The following is a 24264-nucleotide window of genomic DNA, read 5'->3' as shown; positions in this document are numbered from 1 at the left end:
TTTCATTTTGTGCAGAACAAGTGGTAAACTCATAATGCTCATGTGGTGCTTTTTGTTGTATGATATGATCAGCAATAGGAGGTATCAAAGATTGATTTTAGGCCCGTATATAGCCAGTGAAATTCCACAACTGAGGTCTGGAGAGGGTAAAATATACGCAGATCATACTACTATCTTATTCTATCCTCAGATCTCACTCGTAAGATTTCACTATATATGTTGTTATTGTAGATCTCATAACACAATGATTTTTTGAAAACACTATATAAGCAATTCCCAAACACAATTAATCTTTAGTTGGTTGGGTGCTGTTGAACTTTTGATCCCTGTTTGTACCAAGGATACACTTTCAAGGTTAAAATCAAAACTTGATGAGTTTGAAGTTTTGTCCATGGTTTAGAGTGACGTCAAAAGTTCAAGATCAATCACCTAACTAAAAGTATAAGGGAGTTGATACAATTTCAATAAATTCATAAATAAATGTATAAAGATTTAAGCTCTAAGATACAAATTTTAAATCTTTTTGAAAATTAGATTCTTCTAAGACTGATAACAAAAAATTATAATTGTACATTATTTCGTAAATATCAGTGTTTAAATGATGAAATAATATATTAATATCAAAATATTTAATCAGAATCTCTATATTTATATTGTTGATAATCTTAGAGATTCTATATTTTTTACAAACATAATTAATTATTACTTTATTCGTTCACTTTTACTCATCCACTTTAAGAGAAAAACATATATACATCCATTAATATTGATACTGTGATAAAACACTCACAGTAATCATTATTTTTCTGTTTGGCCACAAAAATTTCCAAATATATTTGGGGAAAAAATTGGGAAATAGTGTTACGCCATAAAATTTGTCATTATTTGGCAAACATCTCAAGTTTTCAAATACTAGAAAAAACTAAGCTAGTGTTTGGCCATATATTTCTAAATATTCTTGGCAAATATTATTTGGGTGAAATTTTACCATGTGTTTGACCATAGTATTTGGGAAACATATTTCACCTTTTTAGAAAAATATGATGTATACCCATAAGTTTTAAAAATTATCAAAACTAATCACAAGTTTGTATTACAAGTCAATTGAATCTTTGTTGTAACAAATAACAAGTAGTGTCCATGACACTTGAGCAATGTGGTAGTTTGGAGTGAGTGCAACAAACATCATTCCATACATCGTGAAGTAGACAAAGCCCATGACTTTGTTACCCTAAGCCGATTGTTCATCATTTTCATCAACAATTATATCATCACTTTCATATATATTCATTGAATATTTCATCACTACTTTGGTGTCGCGTAAAAAATTATGTAATGCAACGCAAACAACTACTATAGAGGGTGTTTTTGTAAAAGATAAAAGTTTTGTGTAAAACTTCAATTTTTAAAAGATTTCAAATAATGAGATTTGGCCCAAATACTAGAAAAAACTAGTATTTGGAAATTTGGGATACTTGCCAAAAATATTTGCCAAATAATGACAAATTGTATGGACAAACACTATTTGCCAAATTTCCCCCCAAATATTACTTGAGAAATCCATGGCCAAACGGGTCCTTAATATTTGGAAATTTTAAAATTATCCCACATTTTTTTAAAACACCCATCATTCATAATTTTGGACTAAATTTTAGTCCTAGTTTGTTGTACAAAATTTATACAATTATCTACATATTTTACAAAAAAAATTATGAGCCTGCTCTCCGGAGTCTCTTCCAATTATACAAGTAGTAATAGTAGTTTTTCATATATAAATCAATGATATTTTTCTTTTGTTTCATTCCTTTTTTTTTCATATTCATATTAATTGTGTTCTTTGTCATGATTTTTCACGAAATGTGTTAATTATAAAACGATAATACAATTTATGAGTATTTTAAATAATTTTTAGAATTTACGAGTATAAGTCATAGTATTTTTTTAAAATTGAATATTTCTCCTAAAATCTATAACCAAACACATGGTCAAACTGCACCCAGAAATGACTTGTCAAAAATATTTAAAAATTTGTGATACAACTAGAGCTGTCAAAAGGGCCGGCCAGCACCATCTTGCCCAAGCCTCACGGGCCAAGGAATTTGAAGGGTTAGGGCGGACCAGCACACCTTGGACGTGGCCGACACTCGAGAATCATTTCTGATCCTCAAGCGAACCCTTGACCTGACTGACTGTTTAGTGGAAGACTTACTCAAGAATAAAGAAGCTTTAAAAATAGAATTTATAACATCCAAACTCAAGTAAATACTTAACTCAACTGTCTGAAAATACTTAAGTGCAATAATAATATTACTTTGCAAAACAATCTCAAAACGTCTCAAACAAAAGGGAAATACTGAGAGACTCATCAACTCTAATTATCTATGAAGCCTCTAAAACTAGGATAGTGTAAAACCCAGAATTTTTTTGAGTTAAGACTCAAATCATTCTTCGTAGTGACTAGTGAGTAAGATTTTACAGAGGAATTTAAATTTTTCTTAAGTTTTAGAGACGCTAGATGTAGCACCTTGAGTTCCAAAAAGAACTAAAGAGAATTCCTTCAAGTCATTCCTAGGTTATTTTAAGTTTGGGGTCAATTTCAAATGACCATATCTTTTAGCACATGATGAGTTAGGAGACCCATAAGATATCAAATGAAAGATCTATGGGTCCTCTTTCTAACTCCACCAAGTTTGCTAATTTTTGAGCTCGTATGAAAGAGATATGCCCATTTGAAGTGGGGCAATCCAAATAAGGAAAGTTAACCGAAAATATAAAGGGTATTTTGGTCTTTTCCTTGCCCAATCAGCTTAAAATGAATTTTAGTAATATTTTGGGGACAAATATGATTTTGTTCAGTTTTCATAAATCCAAATACACTTAGGGTTTTAGAAGAGAGTTCATTCAAGTCATTCCTAAGTTTTTTTTAAGTTTTGGGTCAACTTCAAATGACTATAACTTTCATCACATGATGAGTTAGGAGACCCATACGATATCAAATTAAAGTTCTTGTAATCCTCTTTCGAACGCCGCCGAGTTTGCTAATTTTCGAGCTTGTATGAGGGAGATATGCTTGTTTGAAGTTAGGCTGTCCAATTAAGGAAAGTTACCCGAAAATATGAGGGGTATTTTGGTCTTTTCCTAATCCAATTGGATTTAAACATTTTTGGTAAGGTTTTAGGAGTCTAAACTGATTGGAATCAGTTTTAGTTATTCCTAAAATACGCTTAGAGTTTTTAGAGGAGTTCAACAAAAGAAAAGAAGAGAAGAGGAGAAAAGAGGGAAGGTTCAAGGCGTTCGTCAAGATTCTTGCGATTCTTCGAAGGATTTCGCCAATGATTTTATCCTAAGAGGTGTAAACTTTCATAGTGTTGGGTTGTTCGCCCATACGCCAATCATGAGTTTATTTTACGAATTTCATCTATGAGATTGAGTATATTGATAATCTTGTTGAGTTCTTGAAGTTTTGTGCTTTGTTTTTGATAATGAAGTTCTTGAGGTGAGAGTTGCGAATGAGTGTTGTTCTTGGTGGGTTTTTGGTGTAGAATTTGTTGTAATTAGGTTAGGTTTAAGGATCCAAAATAGTTTGGAGGAAATCATTCGAGTTTAGACGAGGTAGGGCTGGAAAAATTGAAGAAAAGTTCGTCGAATTCGTCTGGAACGTGACAATGGGGCAGCGCGCCCCTGTTGCGCATGAGGGGATGGTGCCCTGCACCTGCAGTGCGCCCCAGACCAACCTCAGTCAACTGAGGACTGGCGCGGTGCGCCAGGGACGTCAGGTCCTTTTCGCCTCCATTATTCGTTCCGTATTCGATCTTTCAAAACATGTCTTCGTTCTCTTAGTGATTTTTACTATCCAACCTACATTCAATATCAAGAAATCCTATATATCAAGTCACGATCCTTGAATTCATAATTCAAATTTTAGGAAGAGTTAAGAGTAGGGTTCAAGAAAATCTTTGAGTTAAATTGTGAATCCTTCGAGATCAACTATCGATTTGAGTTCTTTAAAAGGGTTCCTTCAATCCCTATTGATTCTAAACACTCTAAAATACTTATAAACATCGATAAATCATTCATAATATGAATCATAACCTTGAGTTCATAATTCAAATTCAAAGTAGAGTTAAGAGTCAAGTTTTGAGAGTTCATTCGAGTCTTTTGAGAAAGTCCCTTTGAGTCTTTTGAGGAGTCTTCTACAATTTCTAATAACTTGTTTCAAGACTCAAGTAAGTGAGCATGAGAGTGAGGAGAATGTATTCATGAGTCTACACTATCATCGAGATCCTTCATATCATGAATCATAACTCTTGAATTCATAATTCAAATTCAAGAAAGAGTTAAGAGTAGAGTTCAGAAAGTCTTCAAGTTCAATTGTGAATCCTTAGAGATCAATTATTGATTTGAGCTAAGTTTTGAGGAAGTAAGTATGAGAATGAGAAGAGTCGTATACATGAGTTCCATATTGTTATGTAGACCCTTGAGTCGAGTCGTTCATGCCCATAAATTCCTCATGAACTCCATAAATTGAGTATCTTTGAGATGAGTAGTATCTTCAAGTTCTAAGTCTTGAGTATTGAGTTACTAATAATTTTGAGATTATATTCCTAGTCGTGGGACTACTACATGTTACCCATGAAGGTCCTTGAGTTGAGTAGTTCATGCCTATAATTCTGCATGAACCCTATTTTGAGAAGTCTTTTTGCAAACCTTTTTAAAACTTGAGCATATGAGTTTGAGGAAGAGTAGAGTTGAGTTCATTTTATTTAAAATTATATATGGGAACTAAGTATTCGCAAGAGTAAATATTTTTACATTTAAGAAAAGAGGAAACACCGTTTTCCAAAAGAGTTTTCATGAGCAGTTCTGAGTACCACCTCTTTTAAGAGAAAGATTTTTGAGTAATAATCTCAAACCACATAAAGAGTTATGTTTTTAGAACATATGAGCTAGTATATTTTGGAGTAGTATTGAGCACCTATATGGAAGAGAGTTCATACAACTCATAGCCCCCATAAACCATGTAGCCAACGTGGGTAGAAAGGGTAATACTTTTTAGATGATTCCTTAATGCTTTTAGCATAGACTAGTGAATCCACTTAGTAGTAGGTTCTATACCCTGGCAAAATATAGGACAATTATGGAAGCGTAGGCTAGACGATATATCATCACATAGCTCATAATGATGGTTATCGGTTAGAGAATCTCCCACAAAGTTACTTTGTATTTTTATATACAAAGAGAGTAATTGTTGTATTTTCATACAATTGAGCTATTATTGTATTTTTGCATACAACTGCGTTATTTCCTATTGTTTTAAAACTTTCTAGATATTGCATATTTTATTGCTACTTAGTATCTAGAGTTTGAGTTGAGTATCTTGAGTCAGAATTGAGTACCTTATTGTTGAGTTGAGCCTTATTTCTCTAAGTTGAGTTGAACTATGTTTCACTGAGTTGAGTATCTTACTATTGAGTTGAGCCCTATTTTCTCTGAGTTGAGTTGAACTATGTTTCATTGAGTTGGGTTGAGTTAAGTTGAGAAGAGGTAAGTATATTTCTTTTCCATCAGTTCAAGCTTATGTTTATGCTTTAGAATTTCCCTTATATGCTCGTACATTTCATGTACTAAGCCATTTGGCCTGCATTATTTCATGATACAAATACAGGTATTCAGGATCATCAACAGGCGTTTCGTTGAGGTCATGTGATATTCCAGTCAGCTTTGGTGAGCCATCTTATATTCCGGAGGACTTCACCTTTATCTTACAATTAGTAGTTTTGAGATGTCGTGGGTCTTGTCCCGATATCCTTCTGTAATAGTAGAGGCTTCATAGATAGACAAAATTGAGAGTTTCTGTATTTACTTCTATTTTGAGTATTGTACAGACTTTTAAAAAGGTTGAGTATGCTAGTTTATTGAATTTAATTCAGTTTTAAGCTTTTGTATGCTTGAGTTAGTCTTCCGCTTGTAGCTAGCCAGGATGAGGGTTCGCTTGGGGACCAACAATGGTTCTCGAGTGCCGACCACATCCAGGGTGTAGGCTCGGGTCGTGAACGATAGAATTCAGGACAAGACCCACGACAACTCAACAATAACATGAAAGTAAATTGTGAAATCCTCCGAAAAGCAAAGAGGTTCACCAAAACTGTCTGAAGCGCAAAATGATCTCAACGAAACGCTTGTTGATGATCTTGAACATTTGTATCTGCATCATAAAAGATGCAGGTCGAATGACATCAGTACATTGAATGTACGAGTATGTAATATAGCTGAATAACAAACAATTGAAAGAAAGAGCTGCAATATATGTAGATATATGCTTAACTGAATGTAAAGAAATAAGGAAGTGAAATCATTAAAACTTTACAAAAATACTTTCTCATTCCCTGAACTTTAGCATAATAAGTGATATATAAAAATACACTTTAACTCTATTGAGAAATTCTCTAACCGACAACCATCACTATGAGCTAAGTGATGATACAACATATTGTCCACACTGCCAGAACTTTCCTATATCGTGCCGGGATGTAGAACAACTCAACTAAGTAGATGCACTAAGCTATGCCCGAAGGCGCTAAAGATTCATCTAAAAAGTATGATCTTGTACCCATGTTGGCAAGACATGGTTTATGGGGGTTGTGAGTTGTCTGAACTCTCCCTCATATCAGTGCTTAATACTACTCCCAATAATATTTATCTTTTCTCAATGTATAAAAACACTACTCTTTCTCTGGTTTTAGATAATTACTCAACTATCCTCTTAAAAAAGGCAACTGCTCTGAATTAACTCTGAACTCATTACTTGTTTAAAAATCAAAGTTTCTCTTTTCTCACTATAAAATTAATAAATTTGGGAATCAATAATTCCCTTAAGCTCTACTCAAAATGCCCCTTTAAACTTTCCTCAAAAACTCTTTTTTACATTGTGAGAAAATCAATTTAAGATAATTATTCGGTTAAAAAGATTCTCATTAATAACTCAATGAATACTTTAAATAATAGGGTTCATGTTGAAAAATTGACATGGATAATCAACTCAAGAATCTCAATACATTAGGAATAACAACTCGAAATTCAACAAAGAACTCATCTCAAGAATTATCAAAACTAAGGATGTAACCCTAGATTATTCTTTACTGATAGAAAGTAGTTGTAGGACGTGATGAGGAACTCAGTCCATCACTATGATAGCCTTACATACCTGGGAAGAATAAAGTTCTTGGCGAAATCGATGAAATTCGAAGAACGATAGAAAATCCTACCTTTTCTCATTTTGAATTCTTGCTCTAAGTCTTTGAAGTGTTAAAGAACGTAAAATAACATTGTAACACTGTTTAGACCTTAATTAGGTGAAAACAAGTCGTGGGTTAGGCTTAGAAAGGGTGGGAATACCCTTCTTAAAAAGCTGTCAAAAACTGTCCACGGGACCATCTATAGATTATGGTTTGACCCACGGACCATAGATCATATCCTTGAATTCTATATTGAGTTTTTAAGGTTCAAAAGTTCATTTACGGGTCCAAACGATGGCTAATAGGTCCACCCACAGACCGTCGGTTGGGTCCATATGATTTGGGTCACAAAAGTTGACCTCGAGCACTCTATCGACGACTTGATAGGATGGGTTGTCGTTTAAACCACGGGCCATCGTTTGGAGTCGTCGTTCACAGAATCAGAAAACTCTAGTTTGACAGTCTTTGGTAAAACGGTCATAACATTTTACTCCAAACATGAAATGAGGCAAACTTGGTGGCGTTGGAAAGAAGATTAAGACCTTTAATTTAGTAGGTCATAGGCCACCTAATTCATTATGTGCTGGGAGATATGATCGTTTGAAGTTGACCTAAGTAGAATCTTATGTCAATACTTGATCGGAAATGAAGATTTTGACTCAACATTGTGCTAGGGGGTTCGTCTAACCTTAAGTCATATCCAAATCCATTCGAACACCAAATAAATGACCTTTACACATATGAGTAACTTAAGGATCACCCGATTCAATTTCACAAGTAATTAAAGAATGGTTCGGGCCTTATCTTAGAAATTTTTGGGGTGTTACACATTTAGTGGGACCTGAAATTGCTCAACCCAACCCAACCCTAGAAGGGCCAAGGGCTGGGGCGGCCTAGACCTTTTTTTTCTTTTCAAATTTATAATTCTATGATATCAAGAAAATGAGAAGATTTTCAAATCAAATATGACAAACAATGATGTTGTTTCAATAACACTAGCGAAAAATCTTGTGTAATTAATATGTATCTCGCATACCAGACACGCGAGCGAGTTAATAGAGTGACAAGCAAGATGGGAGGGAGGTGAGGGCGCGAGATTTGTCTATGTTTCCTAGATACATGTGAATCTACTTGAATAGAGTGTATCTAGAACAAATTTGCCTAATTTTGAGTTCATATATTTCGAGATACATATATCTGGACGTACCAAAATCTAGTAAGATTCATAATATTACAACATAGCGTGTATTTAAGTAATTAGATTATATACTAGTGAGATTATTGTAAGTTACCTTAAAATAAAAAGTTTTGGCCTATGGGCCGACCCCGATCAAGCCTAAAGGGCCAATGACTCATATGGATCGGACTTATAAGCCCTAGTTTTAAATGGGCTTGAAAACCTACCCCAATAACGGGTTGGGCCGCCCCATGGGCTAAACCCGTTTTGACGGCTCTAAATAAAACACTAGTTTAATGTGCGCAAATTCTAAATGAAACAGATAAAAATAAACGATGAAAATATATTACAAAAAAATATAGTAATTAATATACGTACATAAAATATAACATAACAAATCAATTTCAATATTTTTTAATTACTCTAAAGTTTGTGTTTAACTTATGATGATGAACATATATTTAGAATATATGCACTTCTTATTTATTTAATGAGTATATATATTCACCATTTTTTTAACGAGTATATAGGCGTAAATTGCAAATAAAACTATAATTTGACACATTTCCCAATAAAATTTTTGGTTACAATTGGGCTCATATATAGCTCGTTCCATTTTGTCGTGCCTTTCTTCACACTCTCCATTGAGCTTCCAACTTTTTCTCCGTCCTAAAAATTTTCATCAGGTACTTCAAATTTTGAATAATTTTCCATAGAATTTCTTTTTGTTTTTGATATTTCACTATAGAGTTGGACACCATCCAGTTCATCTGTAATTTTTTATTTTTTTTTGGAATTTTATAGTTTGCATGTCGTTTGGTAATCTGAAATCCCTTGAAAAATCATGTATAAATGCTACTAGTTGTTGAATTTCGTTAATTTTGACAGCTTGGGGTTGTACTACTTTCAAAAGGGTAAACTGTTGTTTTGTGTTTTTGGGTATTTATGGTTTTGGTGAACAGTGAATAGCAACAATGGCGGAGAAAGGAGGAAAAGGGTTTTCTTTGCCGAAAAGTGGAAAGTCTGCTCTGAAATCCCCTGGTAAACAATTCTCTTTTTCTATTTTTTTTTTTCGATTCTGGAGCTATGTGGTTTATACAGCAGGGGCGGAGCTAGGTAGGGCCGTGGGATTTCAGTGGAAAATTACATTGTTTATATACATGGTTGAAAATATCCCTGTTATGTATATAGAGAGTAAATGTTGAACTCTGCTTTTGACTTCTTTGTGTGTTTACTTTTCATATTTTGAACCCTTTTAGTGGAAAATTAAGTTGTTTGTATACATGGTTAAAAATTATCATATGATATATAGTGTATGTTGAACTCACCCTAGGTTCGTCATGTGTTTACCTTTTATATTTTGAACGATTTTAGTGAAAATGTTACATTGTTTATATATGGTTAAAATAAAATTATTTTATGTATGTATATTGTAGATGATGAACTCCCTTCGTCTTCTTTGTGTGTTTATTTGTTATATTTTTGAACTCCTTTAGTGAACTTAAGTAGAGAGATTTTATATAGTACATGATATGGACGCTAAAAGGTCCTCACTGAAACTTTTTGAGAGAAAGGTAATTGTTTTAATTTTTTATGACCATGGTGTTCGGACTAGCTTTTGCACACCTCGACTAACTCCAGGAGATACCTATCACTTCCCACCAACAACAAGTAACTCTATCCACCAAAGCTAGGACAGATGGAAAGAATCATCTAGTGTTTTTTGTATCCACTGGGTTTTGTACCTAATACCTCAGGGTTCTCAACCACTTCATTGACCACTAGGCCACACCCTTGGGTGCAGAAAAGTAATTGTATGATAAAAACAACACTAAGGAAGTGCTGAAGTATTTACAGTTTGAGAAAAATACAAAAAGAAGGAATCCCTTTCTAATCTTATAGGTATTCAGAGAGTCTAAGCCTCTAAGGATTGACTCTGCATCAGTCACAACTCCTACTCACACCAAAAAGAGGACAAAAGTATACAATTAAATTTGACCTGTTGGGTATTGTTTGCCTTATCTTCAAACCATCTACTGATCTTTCCTCACACTGTCCACCGTATGCATGCTGGGATAGTCCTTCACCACTGTGCTTTTTGTTCCTTTTCTGCTGCTGTCCCACCAATGTAGCAGTTATGTGGTATTACTTGGCATAACTCATTTTATGTTTATCAAGTTGGGGAAATATGTGCCAGAGTAGGGTTGTTACTTTGCAATGAATGTACAAATGGCTTATAGTTTTTGCATCCTCCCTGCAATTGTTGACATCTGCCACATAGAAAGATACCCCTTCTTTATAGGTTTCATGAGTCAGGCAAGCACTCTTGGACTTGGATACACAAGAGAAGCCGACTACTTTATATGGTGCTTTTGTTTTCCAGATCTGTTGTCAAGGGCAAAATCTAGAACTTTGTTGGCTGTGTGACCGAGTATAAGTCTGGTAGCAAGATTTCACGGGCTGTGGCAAGGTTCCCAAAGATTGAGCAAAACTACAACTCGTTTAACTTCCCATTCATTAAGATGCCTTTTAAAAGTGAAGTTCCCAGTGTATTGGACTCTGTAGTTAGCCACTGTGGCATCAGACTGATTTGACAAATCTGTACAAATCAGATGTCATCACTTGAACTTGTTAGCAAATTAAAGTAAAATGCTAGTTACACTAATCGTTCTAATTCCTTTGTAAAACAGTCAAAGTGCAGTTGAAACATCTGTCTTCTGTTAATACTTAACTTGGTACATTGACTTGGAAAAGCCTTGCATTTTTTAATTTCTCAATGCATCTTTGACCTCTTTGGTTTTGAAGCACACACGTCTTTGACTTCTTTTCTGTAGCATCCAAAGGGAAGGATGATAGCTCAGCGAAGTCCAAAAGAGGAAGGAAAGTTCAGTTTGATTCTGAAGGTTAGGTTGTTTACTGGTATTATATGGATTTCACTTCACCTTTTAAATGGAAAACACAGATTTTGTTTTCAATGTGTGCTATTCAATCATTCTTCTGAAAATCTGCTGCTTGAATGTTACTGGCGCTGCTCGATGTCTACCCTTGATTAGGATCGCTTGATACCAATTCCACAAAATCAAATGGAAAAGCTGATATACCATCTTTCAAAGGTTAGACTTTCATATGCTCCATGTATGCATTAATAGAAGTGTGAATTATGGTGTTCTTTGTGATTTTGGCCATGTTCTTTCATTGATGGCCTTATTGATGGGAACATGCTGGAATTATTCACTTCCTCATATGCATATTGTCATTGCCTAGGTGATTTGGGCAAAGCCGGGAAAGGAGAGAAAGCTGGCAGTGCTGGTAAAAGTCAAAAAGCAAAAGCACCTGATCCCTTGGAGCTGAGAGTTGAGCAAGGTTTTCTTTCACTCCTGATTCTCTTTTACAGCTTGAACATGAAAATATTATTTACTTCTCAGTTAACGAATTTTTTTTGTGCCAATTGTTATTTCATTTATAATTTTCTTCCTTTTCTAATTTTTTGAGCTATATACACTATAAAGATATGACACCTGGATCTAGCTCAAACCTGAAAGCTAGCTCATGAGGGGAGGATTGTCCAAGTCCATACAAGGAGACCACCAATCCATTACCCAACAAATGTGGGACTTTTATTCACTCTAACACTCCCTTTCACGCCGAGGCCCAACTGGAGCGTGGATTGGGAGTCCAAACGGGATGGACACTATGTAAAGATATGGCATTTGGGTCTAATTCAACCCCAAAAGCTAGCTCATGAGGGAGGATTGTCCAAGTCCGTATAAGGGGACCATCCGTTCATTCCCCAACCAATGTGGGACTTTTATCTACTCTAATAGACACATTCTTCTTGCTCCTATGCCTTCAAATTTTTTAAACACTCCTTCATTTAATCCCAAATCGGGCCACCTTTTCTTTTCTTTTTTGGCCTATTCCTTAATATTGCTCTCTTTTCTTAAGCGAGTGTTACAATATATTATATGATGCAGGAAAGGTATAGTAGATCTACTCTTTCAATTCTATATAACCTCTCTTGGCTATGCCCATAAAATGAAAAAGCAGTACACCCCTGAAACATGTTCCTCCAATCAACATCAAAAGTATGTATGATTTATATGTTAATAATTATACAAAGTTAAAAGCAATAAATCAAATTTGGAAAGGAGACCCAACTTGTTTTATTACGAAGGTTTCATGTGAATGTTTATTAAAATTGGTTTGGTGAAAATCCTTTGTACCAAAAACTTGATACTTTTTTTTTCTTGAGAAGTCCTATTATAATGAGGGTTGTGATATTCTGTGATATTATTGTAAAGGATAAACCTTGAATCAACTATCTGATACCTTACCTGAAAGTTCTGCTCCACACAGTATATTGAAATTCTTTTTTTTTTTGACAAGGTAACAAACTATTTTATATAAATCATCAGCACAGATTGCTGGAAGCCAAAATTACATCATTGAATCGACATCCAAAAGAGTAAAAAACAATAGACTAACACTAAATCCTATCTCATCTTATAAGGATCCCAGGATGTCTACTATTAAAACGGGGTCATCTTTATACTCTGAGCTGCACCAATAACAAAAACTTATAATGCAATTCATTTTTAATTTTTGCATAGAGCTAGTATTGCCTTCAAAACACCTAGAGTTTCTCTCTTTCCAAATGGTCCACAATATTTCTGCTGGGATAATTCCCATCCGTCTTTGCTAGTGCTACCACCGTCCACAAAATTCCAGCTAGTTAGTGCCTCCCCTGTTCTTCCTGGCATCGTCCACCTTATGCCTCTGAAGCTGGTAAATAGATTCCAAAGCTGGTTAACCACTTTACAATGAAGAAACAGATGGTTAATGGTCTCTGCATTATGCTCACAAAAATAACATCTGGAGCATCGAACACATATGTTTGCCCTTCTTTTGTAGATTCTCCTGAATTAAATCAACTTCTTTCACAACCAACCAAGTGAAAATAGCTACTTTGTATGAAGTTTTTACTTTCCAAATAAGCTTCCAAGGTAGAAATCTGATCTGAGAACCCATCTGATTCCTGCCCTTTCTGTGACATTTCTATCTTAGAGTGTCTTCTCCTTCCTGTAGCCCCTTGCACTGGTCTAGAGTGCCATAAAAGTTGGCCAATCTTTCCATCTCCCAGTCTTGCATCAATCTTTTATAGGTCAAGTTCCAACCTTGATTTGACCACACTTCCTATAAAGTAGAATCATGTTGCTGTATATATGTCAGGGAACAGTTGCTTAAGACTTCCATTCTCTAGCCGAGATAGAACAAGATCCTCTTGCCATCTTTCACATTAAAACTAGTTCTTGCAAAGAGTGCATGCCACGGTTCCTGTTGATCTCCACAAACTTGTGCCATATGTAGTGTTTACTTCTTTTGTCCTCCAAAAACTTTCCTTTTCATACTTATCTTGATATTGAGATTCTTATTTACATGAAATTCAGATTTTGACCTTAGTCTAGGACTGGTGTTGCTTTGCTAGTTCTGTCATCTTCGTCTATTACAACTACATCATACAGAGTTTAATCCCACAAAGTGGGGATCTGACGAGGGTGGTGTATACGCAACCTTACCCCTACCTTCTGAAGATAGAGAGGATATTTCGAATACAATCGCCTCAAGTAATGATAAAAATCATTGCATTTATCTTCATGATTTAATTGAAAGTTAGGATTGATCATTATGGTGTTTTAGCAAGATAGTAGAAATAAGAACTAAGAATTGGTTAAGCCACCCACCTTTACCAATCTAAGGGTTAGTATTGAAATGGATCAGGTGTTAACAATACCTTGTGTATTTCAGAAGGAATATATGAAAGGCATCTGTATTTTTGTATGGACTAATTTAATTATTGGTCTAAAGTGTATTAAGGAGCACAATAATCTGTGAGTTGTAATGTATGCACTATGAATTTAGTGTTACTAGGCATACATTTGTCGATATTACTTAAAGGAAATCTTGCAAATAACACGACAACAATACACCCCATGTAATCCCACAAAATGGGGTCTAGGGAGGGTAGATTGTACCAAACCTTACCCACCTTAGGAGTACATGGATTGTTTCCAATAGATCTCAACTCAAGGAATAGCAAATCAAAACATACCGAAAAAGAAATAGCGGAAGTGAAGGACATCATGACAAAAGACTATAGAAAGCATGACAAAGCATTCTTCTTCATCAAAAAAAAGCATGACAAAGCATTCTTAAAAAAGAATAGTAGCTGCAACAAAATAGTGTGATAATTGAAGTACAAGAGGCAGTTGATAGTAACACAAAAAAGACAAGAAATTATTGGGAAATACTACATCTACCAGTATGGAAGGTTAAGCAAGAAAACGCTTCACTACCTATCAACTTTCTACCCTAATTTGTGTCATCCACAACCTCCTATCTAGAGAAAATAGCCAAATGCCCCCTCAACCCATAACCGAATTTTCAACTACACGCTTATATTTCATGGGAGTTCTATTACCCCTTTGGACTATTTTAAAACGAAATATATACCACCCTAAAACTACACAACCACATTCTTCACATGTAGTGTGCACACGCGCTACCAACAATCATATATATAAGAAGGTAATTGTTATTCTTCTTTTTCATCGTCAACATCATCTTTACTCTTCACTTCTCCACAGTGTTGAGACACGTTTTAATTTTTTTCACTGTGAACTCCCTAAACCTCTCTCTCTCTCCACCCCATTCTTCCCTTGTCACCCCACCCCCACCCTCACCTACCATTACCCACAAGTCAGATCTCAATCCAAGACCCATATCAACACTTATCATCCCTCTTTCGGGTAAAAGAAATCAACAATATTTATCAGCAGTACCACTACCACCACCACAACAATTTTATTAACCAAGATCACCACCTTCACCCCTCCCACCCAAATTTCGCAATCTTGGCACCGATTCAAGTTCGAAGTTCTCTCTGATCGTCTTGGACTTGGGTATGACTACGCCCTTTTGATTCCTTTAAATAGTGAAGGATTTATGCCTTCTACACTTGAGGAAATCATTGGATTATCGGGGTTGAGCATAATTGATTGGTGGTTGCTGCTCATGTTCATAAAATTCTTATTGAGTGTAGTTTGAATCTTCATCAAACAATAATAGAGACTAGAGATAAGATCTAAAGGTTGATGAATTTTATTAGAGTAAGGAGATTAGTGACGATTAATTTTTTTTCACTACATAAGTAATAGTTTTGATGCTTATTTGGTGATTTTGATGGTGATTTACAATGTTAATACTTGTGAGTACTAGTGAGACAAATTATGAGAGTATTGGAAGATGGATGAAGAGATGGGCTGTTATGGTAGTGGTGGTTCAACAATGGTGATGGAGGAAATGCACGGGTGGGGTGGTTTTTTTTGAGTGATGAGACAAAGAGGTGGAAAAAAAAATGGAAAAAGAAACCAAAAAGGTTGAGAAAATCCAATAAAACACAAAAGTAAAAAAAAAATATTTAAAAAAGAAGTCAGGAAGTATTTTTAAAACGGAAAAGGGCCAAAATTACCCTTCAACTATTTGAAATAGACCAAATATACCTTCAACTATATTTTGGCTCAAAACTACCCTTCCCGTCCTTACTATTGGATCACTTCTACCCTTCCTTTTAACGGAATAAGATGTGGCATCCAATGTGTAAATGATAATGCCACATGGATCCACCTACGCACACCCACCCCCACCCATTAGAAGATCCAACCTTCCCCCTTCGCTTCCACCATCCACTCCACAAACAGTTTCTTCGGCACTATTTTGGCCCCATCAGACTTCATTTTCTCCGTCAAGATTCGCCCATACTCGTCACACCCTTCCTCTCCTTTGTGACCACACTGTCAAAACCCCTCTCACTTGGGTCAACCTTTTGTCCAATGTCAATGGTGTTGACTCCTGAGATGCCCAGCTCTATACCATAAATGTCTCTTCTTCTTCAAGAGCTCTACTGGACAAGTATTGATTTCTTCGACACAGAATTCAATTGAATTTGTTAAAATCAAGCAACCTAACATTTACGTGGACAATCATCTCACTATTTGACTTCTGTTAAATTTCATTGACGCGTTTTAACTATTGTATTTAATAATACAAAGGTTTATAGAAATCGGTGGATTGTTGTGTTATCTGTGTCAATGTTGTTAGATGACGTCGGTAATTTGCTTGATTCTGGCAACTTTGTGCCTTCTCCAGGCAACTACGGACAATAATGAACGATTTTGACATCGGTGTTCAATCTCCTGGGCCTTTTAATGGGTGGGGTAGATATGCTTAGGTGGACGTCTATGTGGCATTATAATTTACACATTGGATGCCACATCTTATTCTATTAATGCCACATCTTATTCCATTAAAAGGAAGGGTAAAAGTGATCTAATAGTAAGATGGAAAGGGTAGTTTTGAGCCAAAATATAGTTGAAGGGTATATTTGGTCTATTTCGAATAGTTGAAGGGTAGTTTTGACCCTTTTCCATTTTTAAAAGGGAAAAATGACAAATACCCCCAAATTATCGTAAATGGTATGTGAATATCCTTCGTTATACTTTTAGGATGTTAGTGCCCTTACCATCCAAATTTTGGTGCATATATACCCTTTATACTAACAGTGGTACACGTGTCTCAATATTAACCGTCCATTCATTCTTTGTTAAATTTCTGTCCAAAATTTGAAAAAACCAACCCGAATTATTTAAAAAATCCACCCAAATTAATATAACCCCAAACCCCCAATTAATTCACTTAATTTCAAATTAAGAGACTTGTTTAGTAACATCCTTTCCCCAATCTTCATCCCCAAATCATCCTCATTGTCAAGTGAAATTCCCCTGTAGTCGAAGGTCGAATATTAAACGTCGAAGCAATGCAAGTGATTCAAGCTCTAAAACAAGCTCAAAGAACTCACCCTTTCCAAATTGAAGCTCGAGACTCGAAAACCTTAAATCGTCTCATCAGATCTAATTACAGCCTACAAAGAACTTCAATGACAAGACCTTTGCGATTTGGCCCTCAAAGTATGACCAACTGTTCAATCGGAATGTGATGTCCTTGATTTGGGGCTTTATGCTGATATGGTCTTAGCTTTGACCCGAAGGATTTTGTTGAACATATCGATGAATTGATTTGTAATTTAGAGAATGTAGGGATGATTGAATGTGATGATATGTCGTTGGTAAGGTTGGTGAGGGTGTTGGTTGAAGGTGAACATGTGGAATCTACTGTTAGGGTTTATGAATTGATGAAAAAGAATGGATGGGGTTCTAGAGTTGAGATTAATGAATATGTAGCTAAGGTTTTAAGAACAGGGTTTAAGAGATTGGGAAAGAAGAAATGGCTGATGAAGTTGATAAAAAATTACAGAGATTGTCGAGATTAGTTTAGGGGAAAACGTCAAATTTTGACAACTTTCACTGATTTTGTTTTGTTTGGATGTGGGTATTTTTTATTTGGGTGAATTTTCAATTACTTAGGTGGGTTTTTTTTTTGGGTAGAAATTTATTAAATATCGGGTCGGCTGATAGGATTAAGACACGTGTATCACCGTTAGTATAAAGGGTATATATGCACCAAAATTTGGACGGTAAGGGTACTAACATCCTAAAAGTATAACGAAGGATATAATACATACCATTTACGATAGTTCGGGGACATATTTGTCCCTTTTCCCTTTTTAAAATATCTTTTTATCAGTTTTTTCGACTCTCACACGCCTTCAAGAGAGTGAGCACATTCTCTATGCCATGTCAGCACTTAAGGGTACATTTATATCGCTTTAAAATAGTTCAAGGGGTAATAGGACCCCCGTAAAATATAAGTGTGTTGTTGAGAATCCGGTTATAGGTTGAGGGGGCATTTGGCTATTTTCTCCTCTTATCTATGGTGATGTCCATGGTAAACTACAACTTTGTCATACCCTGTCTAGCTACCTTTTTCAAATACTTTTTCAGCCTACCACTACCTCCTCTAAAACCACCCTTAGCACACCTCTCACATCTCCACGGGGGTATTTGTGCATCTCCTCCTCACATGCTCCAACCATCTTAGCCTCGTTTCCTATAACTTGTCCTCCATCGCGGCCACTCCTACCTTGTCTTAGACATCTTCATTGCTAATCTCATTTCTCCTAGTATGCCCACACATCCACCACAACATCCTCACTTCCTCAACTTTCATCTGCTGAACGTGAGAGTTCTTGACTGACCAACACTCTGCACATACAACATAGTTGGTCTAACTACCACTCTGTAAAACTTGCTTTTAAATTTTGATGGCACATTTTCATCACACAATACTCTAGATGTGAGCCTCTATTTCATTTACCATGCACCAATATGATGTGTGCATCATCATCAATCTCCCCGTTTCTTGGATAATAGACCCAAGATACTTGAAACTTCGTTTCTTTTGGATGGTTTGTGCATGATGCCTCACTTCCATGCCAGCCTTAGGCGTTACGTCACTGAACTTGCATTCCATGTATTTTGTCTTAGTTCTACTCAACCTGAACCCGTTAGACTCCCGGGTCCGACTCCAAACCTCCAGTTTAGCATTTATTCCATCGCGGTTCTCATCAAGCAGAACGATGTCAATAACATATACCATGAAACCTCACCTTGGATTATTTGTGTTGATTAATCTATCACCAAGGCAAATAAAAATTGGCTAAGAGTTGATCATGGTGCAGCCCCATCACAATTGGAAGTGCTCCGAGTCTCCTCCGATTGTCCTTATCCGGGTCTTTAGATTCATCGCACATATCCTTGATCGTCCTATTGTACACCACAAGAGATCTTGAAAATAACACGAGAAGTGATAAAAGATGATGTCAAAAAAGGGAAGTAATTAATTCAGTAACCTTAATTAAGCTAATAGGAAGCATGGGGACTGGATATAAAAAAGCTAAGCCTCCAGAACTCCTGCCTTCTACAGAAATGGTTATGGAGGTTCTGCACTGAAGAGATAGCACTATGGAAGAGAGTCATCATTGCCAAGTATGGACTACAGAGTCATAGAGTCATTGGTCTACTGAGGAGGTTCTGGGAACTTTTGGGTGTAGTGTTTGGAAGACCATTAGAAGACTATGGCCACAGTTCAAGGATAACATCTCACTTAAGGTGGGAAATGGCAGGACACAGTTTCTCAGATGTGGAGTCCTCAGGGATGGAATTTCTTGTTTAGAAGAGCCCTCAATGATTGGAAAATAGGGAGAATCACTGCTCTATTTCAGATCCTAAATAGATCCTAAATACCTTCCCAGGCACCTCCAATGAACCTGACAAGCCTATATGGAAATTACAGAGGAAAGGAGTGTTCACAGTGAAGTCTTGCTACTGGAGTAGCAATGCTGGTCCAAGTAGAATCAGAATCTGGCCTTGGAAATTAATTTGGAAGATAAAAGTACCTCTAAAGGTATCATGTTTTGCTTGGTTGGTGTGTAGAAGGGCATGTCTAACACATGGAAGTGCTTCAGAAAAAAGGAAGACAAATTTGTTCAAGATGTTTTATGTGTGATCAAGATGCTTAAGTCAATAGACACCTGTTCCTCCACTGCGGTAGCTACCAATCTATGGAACATGTTTTTTTGCATCCTTGGTGTATGTTGGGTAATTCCACAGACCACCAAAGGTATGCTAGAGAGCTGGAAGAAGACGCTCTACTGAAGACTGGTGGGAGTTAATACCAGCTTGCATTTGGTGGACTTTATGGAAAGAAAGGAATGCTAGATGTTTTGAGGGTAAGAGTAACAATATTGAGAAAATAAGGATGAATAACCTTAGTCTTTTATATTTTTGGTGTAAACAGGATATGAGGGGGGATATAGAACTTTTTGTTGATTTCATAGACAATTTGTAATCTCCCTAGGAGTAGGTTTTGTTATGCTCTGATGAGATTGTAAGTGACCTATGATCATCATCTTTTGTGAATACACAGTTACCCTTTTCTCAAAAAAAAGTTAAAAAGTAACAAAAAATGTTTCTAATTAGAGGTGTAGAATCATCTTCTGAGGTTTTATTGAGCTGGAGTTGTCGGGATCTTTTTCTTGAATCATATTAGGAGAAAATATGTGTAAATGAAAAATAAAACTAGCTATTTGACATATTTCCTTTTCAATCATAGTAAAGAATAAAAAAAAAAGGTAGTCTGATGCACAAAACATTTCGTGTTAGCAGGGTTCGGGGAAGGACTGCACCCCCAAGGGGTGTGGTGTAAGCATGCTACCCTGATGCAAGCATTAGTGCTTGCTTCTATGGCTCAAACCCGTGACCTATAGGTCACACTTAAATAACTTTACACTGCTTAAAGGCTTCCCTTCCGAGTTAACTTTATATATGTAAACTAATTAAAAGCATTGTCATTTTCCATTGAACTCTAAGGTTTCAGTCTTCCTTTAAAGAGTTGAAGAGATTGGAGTTCTCTCTTCCATTGAAGTAAAAGGTTTCAGCCTCCCTTTAACAAGCTGAATTTTTATTAAATAATCCTTTCAAAAAGATCCTAACAATTCACATTATATGAAAATACTAAAATCTGACAATACACGTGACACATAGAGTCATAATGTGAAAACATTAAATAAACGTGACAATCCACGTTAGAGTGCACATGACACAGACTCAAATGTGAGAACATTAAGTAAATGTGACGTACACGTGACATAGACTCATAATGTGAGAACATTACATTAATGTGACAATACACGTGAAAAAAAGACTCGTGCACCTACTATAAATTACTCAACCGTTCCTCTCAAAATTCCTCAGGCTTATTCAGCCAAAACATCTTCTTTTTTTTGCAATGGAAAAGAGGACCAGCAAGGGTAAGCAAAAGATTGAAATGAAACTGATGGAAGCAGAGGAAGCACGCGCTGCTACTTTCTCGAGAAGGAAAAAAACCTTGTTCGAGAAAGCGGGTGAGCTTTCAACTCTGACCGGGGCAGATGTTGCTGTTCTGCTCATTTCACCTAGTGGAAAACCATATTCCTATGGCTCCACTAGTATAGAAGAAGTAATTGATAAATATCGTGAATTGAAATCAGTCGATCGTCAACGCGATCATGCTGATGTGGGCAAATCAGGCGATCATGCTGATGTGGGAAAATCAAATGTCTCTGAGGCATTTGATGATCATCTGTCTCTTGCTGTTGGTAAATCAAGTAGTAAATGCCTTACAATATAAGTAGACTACTTAGTGTCAATTCTGTTCTAATTTTCATTCTAAGAATTTCTTGATTTATATTCAGAACTTCCAGCCAATACAACATGCCTGATGGATTGTGAAGCTGCTGATATTTTGCAAGGAATCCAAGAGAACATGGTGGTATTGTCTGATGATCCAGCTATAAAACTACCTGTGTAAGGGAGTGCATGCTTGACTTTCTAACAATTTTCTTGTCATGAATATATCCACTTTTCTCGTCTCTGTTGCTTCCTTCTTGTGGAAGACAAGTGATGAGAGTTAAGTTGTCTTGGGTTTGACTTTGTTTGCTACCAGTTCATTTGACAGGGGATTGGCATATGCTCAAAGGAACAGGCTTTATGATAATCCCCAGGCTGTTAAACAAATACTCGAGTATCCTTGACCTTTTATTATTAAAAAAAAGAGAACTTTTGTATGGCTTGTTATAATTGTCTCTTGAAAATTTTCTAGTGCTGGTTTTCACTTAACTCAGATCAGGCCTCTAAAACAGCACGGCGTTTCTGATGGGGAGGTATTGAATTTCGACCTGTTTATACTTTGATCTTTTACATGTGAGGCAATGTTTTCATATTTCATTGTTGTATGGATGCAGCTTTGCATGATTGCCAACTTTCCCTTGGAATCTGTTGATGAAGTGTTTGCTCTTGTTCCCTCATTTAAGGTATGGACTGTACTATTCTGGATATTGATTTTGTTCTAATGACATGCTACACAAAGCTTTGCCAGTGCCAATCTGGCATATCAAGAGTCCATCCTCCCAAATTTTCAGATTTGACAGATAATAATGAATACATTTGGGTATTGAGGTTGCTTCCAACTGCTGCTATTAAGTGAATTTTAAGTTTGACTAGACAGGACCATAAAAGCTATAATAAATTTTTGAAATAACCTTCTATGTTCATACTAACAAAAGATGGGAGGAAGCTAGATTTGTTTCTTAAATTGTTTCCTTCGATGATGAAGATGGTATATGCTCATTTCTGCACAAAGAGCTAATATATTAGTGGAACGACTACTGCTGTTAGTTTAACTTATCCACAACCCCACGCAACAAAAAGAAGAAGAGGAAAAGGAATTATTGCTTTTGTTTTCAAATCTGTTTCCAGTGTCGAGCTTGTGTAGAATGGTTGCGTCATTGGTTTCACTGCCATTTCTTAGGTGTTGGACAGCATTAATTGCCATCTCTTTTGAGGTTCTTGGCAAGTACTGTATGAATGTTGTGCTCTATCTATATCACTTTAATTAATTTGTGTATTTAGCATTGTATTAAAATGTGGTCTGTCGCTGCTGCAAAAAATTGCAGAATAAAAAGAGCAAGCTGAGAGTTCCCCTCGAGAATGTCTTGGCTGAACTAGCCAAACTTAGAAAGGCAGCATAAATGGCTCAAGAGGAGCATTCTATGGTAATGTCATTATTCTAGTTTTGATCTTATATCATTCAAACAAGACTTCCAACTGCACGAAGATGATTTTATTCCAAGACAATTCACTTACAGCTGTCATTTATGCTAAATGCAGGTACTCGTCCAGAGGGTTCTGCATGTGTTACTGAAGGCCATGCCCAACAGTTGAGCAGCCAGCAACTGTCGTCGTCTTTCTTCTTCTGTCTTCTGTCTTTCTTTCGTCTAGTTATTAGCTAGGATTTTCAGTGCTTCAGTGTCAACCTGTTAGCTGGCTGATTCCCAAAAGGAAGATGCCCTCTGATTGTCCTACCAAGAAACAAAAAAAAAATAGTAGGTGTTCCTATGTTCGCAACCCAGCCAGAGGCGGATCCAGAATTTGAAGTTTGTCGGTTTCTATTATGATCTCAAATTAATATGTTCTAGTAGCTGAGTTGAAGTCAAATATTTAGCGAGTTTCGTAGTTCTTAGATTATGCAGAAAAATGGTAACAAAAACTTGAATGTAGCCTTATTCTTGTGCTAATGCAAAAGCTTTCAGTCAGAAGATTGAAAGAGTTTCGGCCCTTCATTGTTACAAAATCAGTTTTTGTCTTAGTTTATGTTTCTGTCCAATTTTCTCAGTTATTTTAGTTTGACAAAATTATCATATTGTTGATTGAAGATAATTTTGTTGGATAAAATGTCACATCTGACTTTAAAATTTGAATAAATAATGTGTAACAAACTAACAACCCAACCAGCTAATAATAATAAGAATATTGTCCATAGAATTCCACCAGTTTCTGCCGCTCCTCAAAAGGCCACGAGAACGGAGTTGATGCTCCTACATCCAATGGTGCTACATATGCCCTCAACAAATATGGAGTTTTCACATAGAAAAGATAAATTTTTCTCCAAGTATGGTATGATTGATAGATATTACTCCGAATAGTTAGTTCTAAAATCCGAAGGAAAAAAATAATCTACTTACCCTTGGGATGGAAAACTTCATATGAACAACCACGAGTAATGTTAATAACAACAACATTCTCACTGTAATCTCACAAGTGAAGTATGGAAAGAGTGGTGAGTACACACCTTACCCCAAGTGAAAGTAGAGAGGTTATTTCCGATAGACTCTCAACTCAAATAAAGCATATCAAAACAGATTTGAAAAGGAAATACAATAGTGAAAGAAGTCATGCTTTACACGAAGGCGTGTATAACTTAAAACTCTTTTCTAAATATAAGTTATAAATGTCTAAACTC

At 36.0% G+C, this 24264-nt stretch overlaps 1 protein-coding gene across 2 annotated transcripts; it reads left to right on the top strand.

Annotated features, from left to right (window-relative positions):
* The first annotated feature begins 8990 nt into the window (after nt 1-8990).
* On the top strand, nt 8991-23595 carry LOC125818810 (DNA-directed RNA polymerases IV and V subunit 4-like). 2 transcript variants are annotated; one of them, XM_049498327.1, is made up of 11 exons: nt 8991-9098; nt 9375-9453; nt 11247-11315; nt 11466-11525; nt 11677-11775; nt 21659-21770; nt 21910-21987; nt 22093-22126; nt 22208-22276; nt 22919-23017; nt 23133-23595. In XM_049498327.1, the coding sequence occupies exons 2-10, from the start codon at nt 9387-9389 to the stop codon at nt 22991-22993; spliced, it is 663 nt and encodes a 220-aa protein (XP_049354284.1). In that variant the 5' UTR covers nt 8991-9098; nt 9375-9386; the 3' UTR covers nt 22994-23017; nt 23133-23595. The 2 variants fall into 2 exon arrangements, with proteins under 2 accessions (XP_049354284.1, XP_049354283.1); XM_049498326.1 differs by having other exon boundaries at nt 9002-9098; nt 22066-22126.
* Nucleotides 23596-24264: the final 669 nt, after the last annotated feature.

Source organism: Solanum verrucosum, unplaced genomic scaffold, assembly GCF_900185275.1.
Source record: "Solanum verrucosum unplaced genomic scaffold, falcon-dt-bn FXZP01000252.1, whole genome shotgun sequence".
Lineage (NCBI taxonomy): Eukaryota > Viridiplantae > Streptophyta > Magnoliopsida > Solanales > Solanaceae > Solanum > Solanum verrucosum.
Note: the sequence above shows the minus strand (reverse complement) of the source record. Positions and strands in the feature narration are given on the sequence as shown.

Coding starts and splice junctions, on each gene's coding strand:
- LOC125818810 (XM_049498326.1), top strand. CDS start 9,387: ATGGCGGAGAAAGGAGGAAAAGGGTTTTCTTTGCCGAAAAGTGGAAAG. Junction 11,526..11,676: donor TGATATACCATCTTTCAAAG/GTTAGACTTTCA, acceptor GTCATTGCCTAG/GTGATTTGGGCAAAGCCGGG. Junction 22,277..22,918: donor CTCTTGTTCCCTCATTTAAG/GTATGGACTGTA, acceptor AAAAAATTGCAG/AATAAAAAGAGCAAGCTGAG.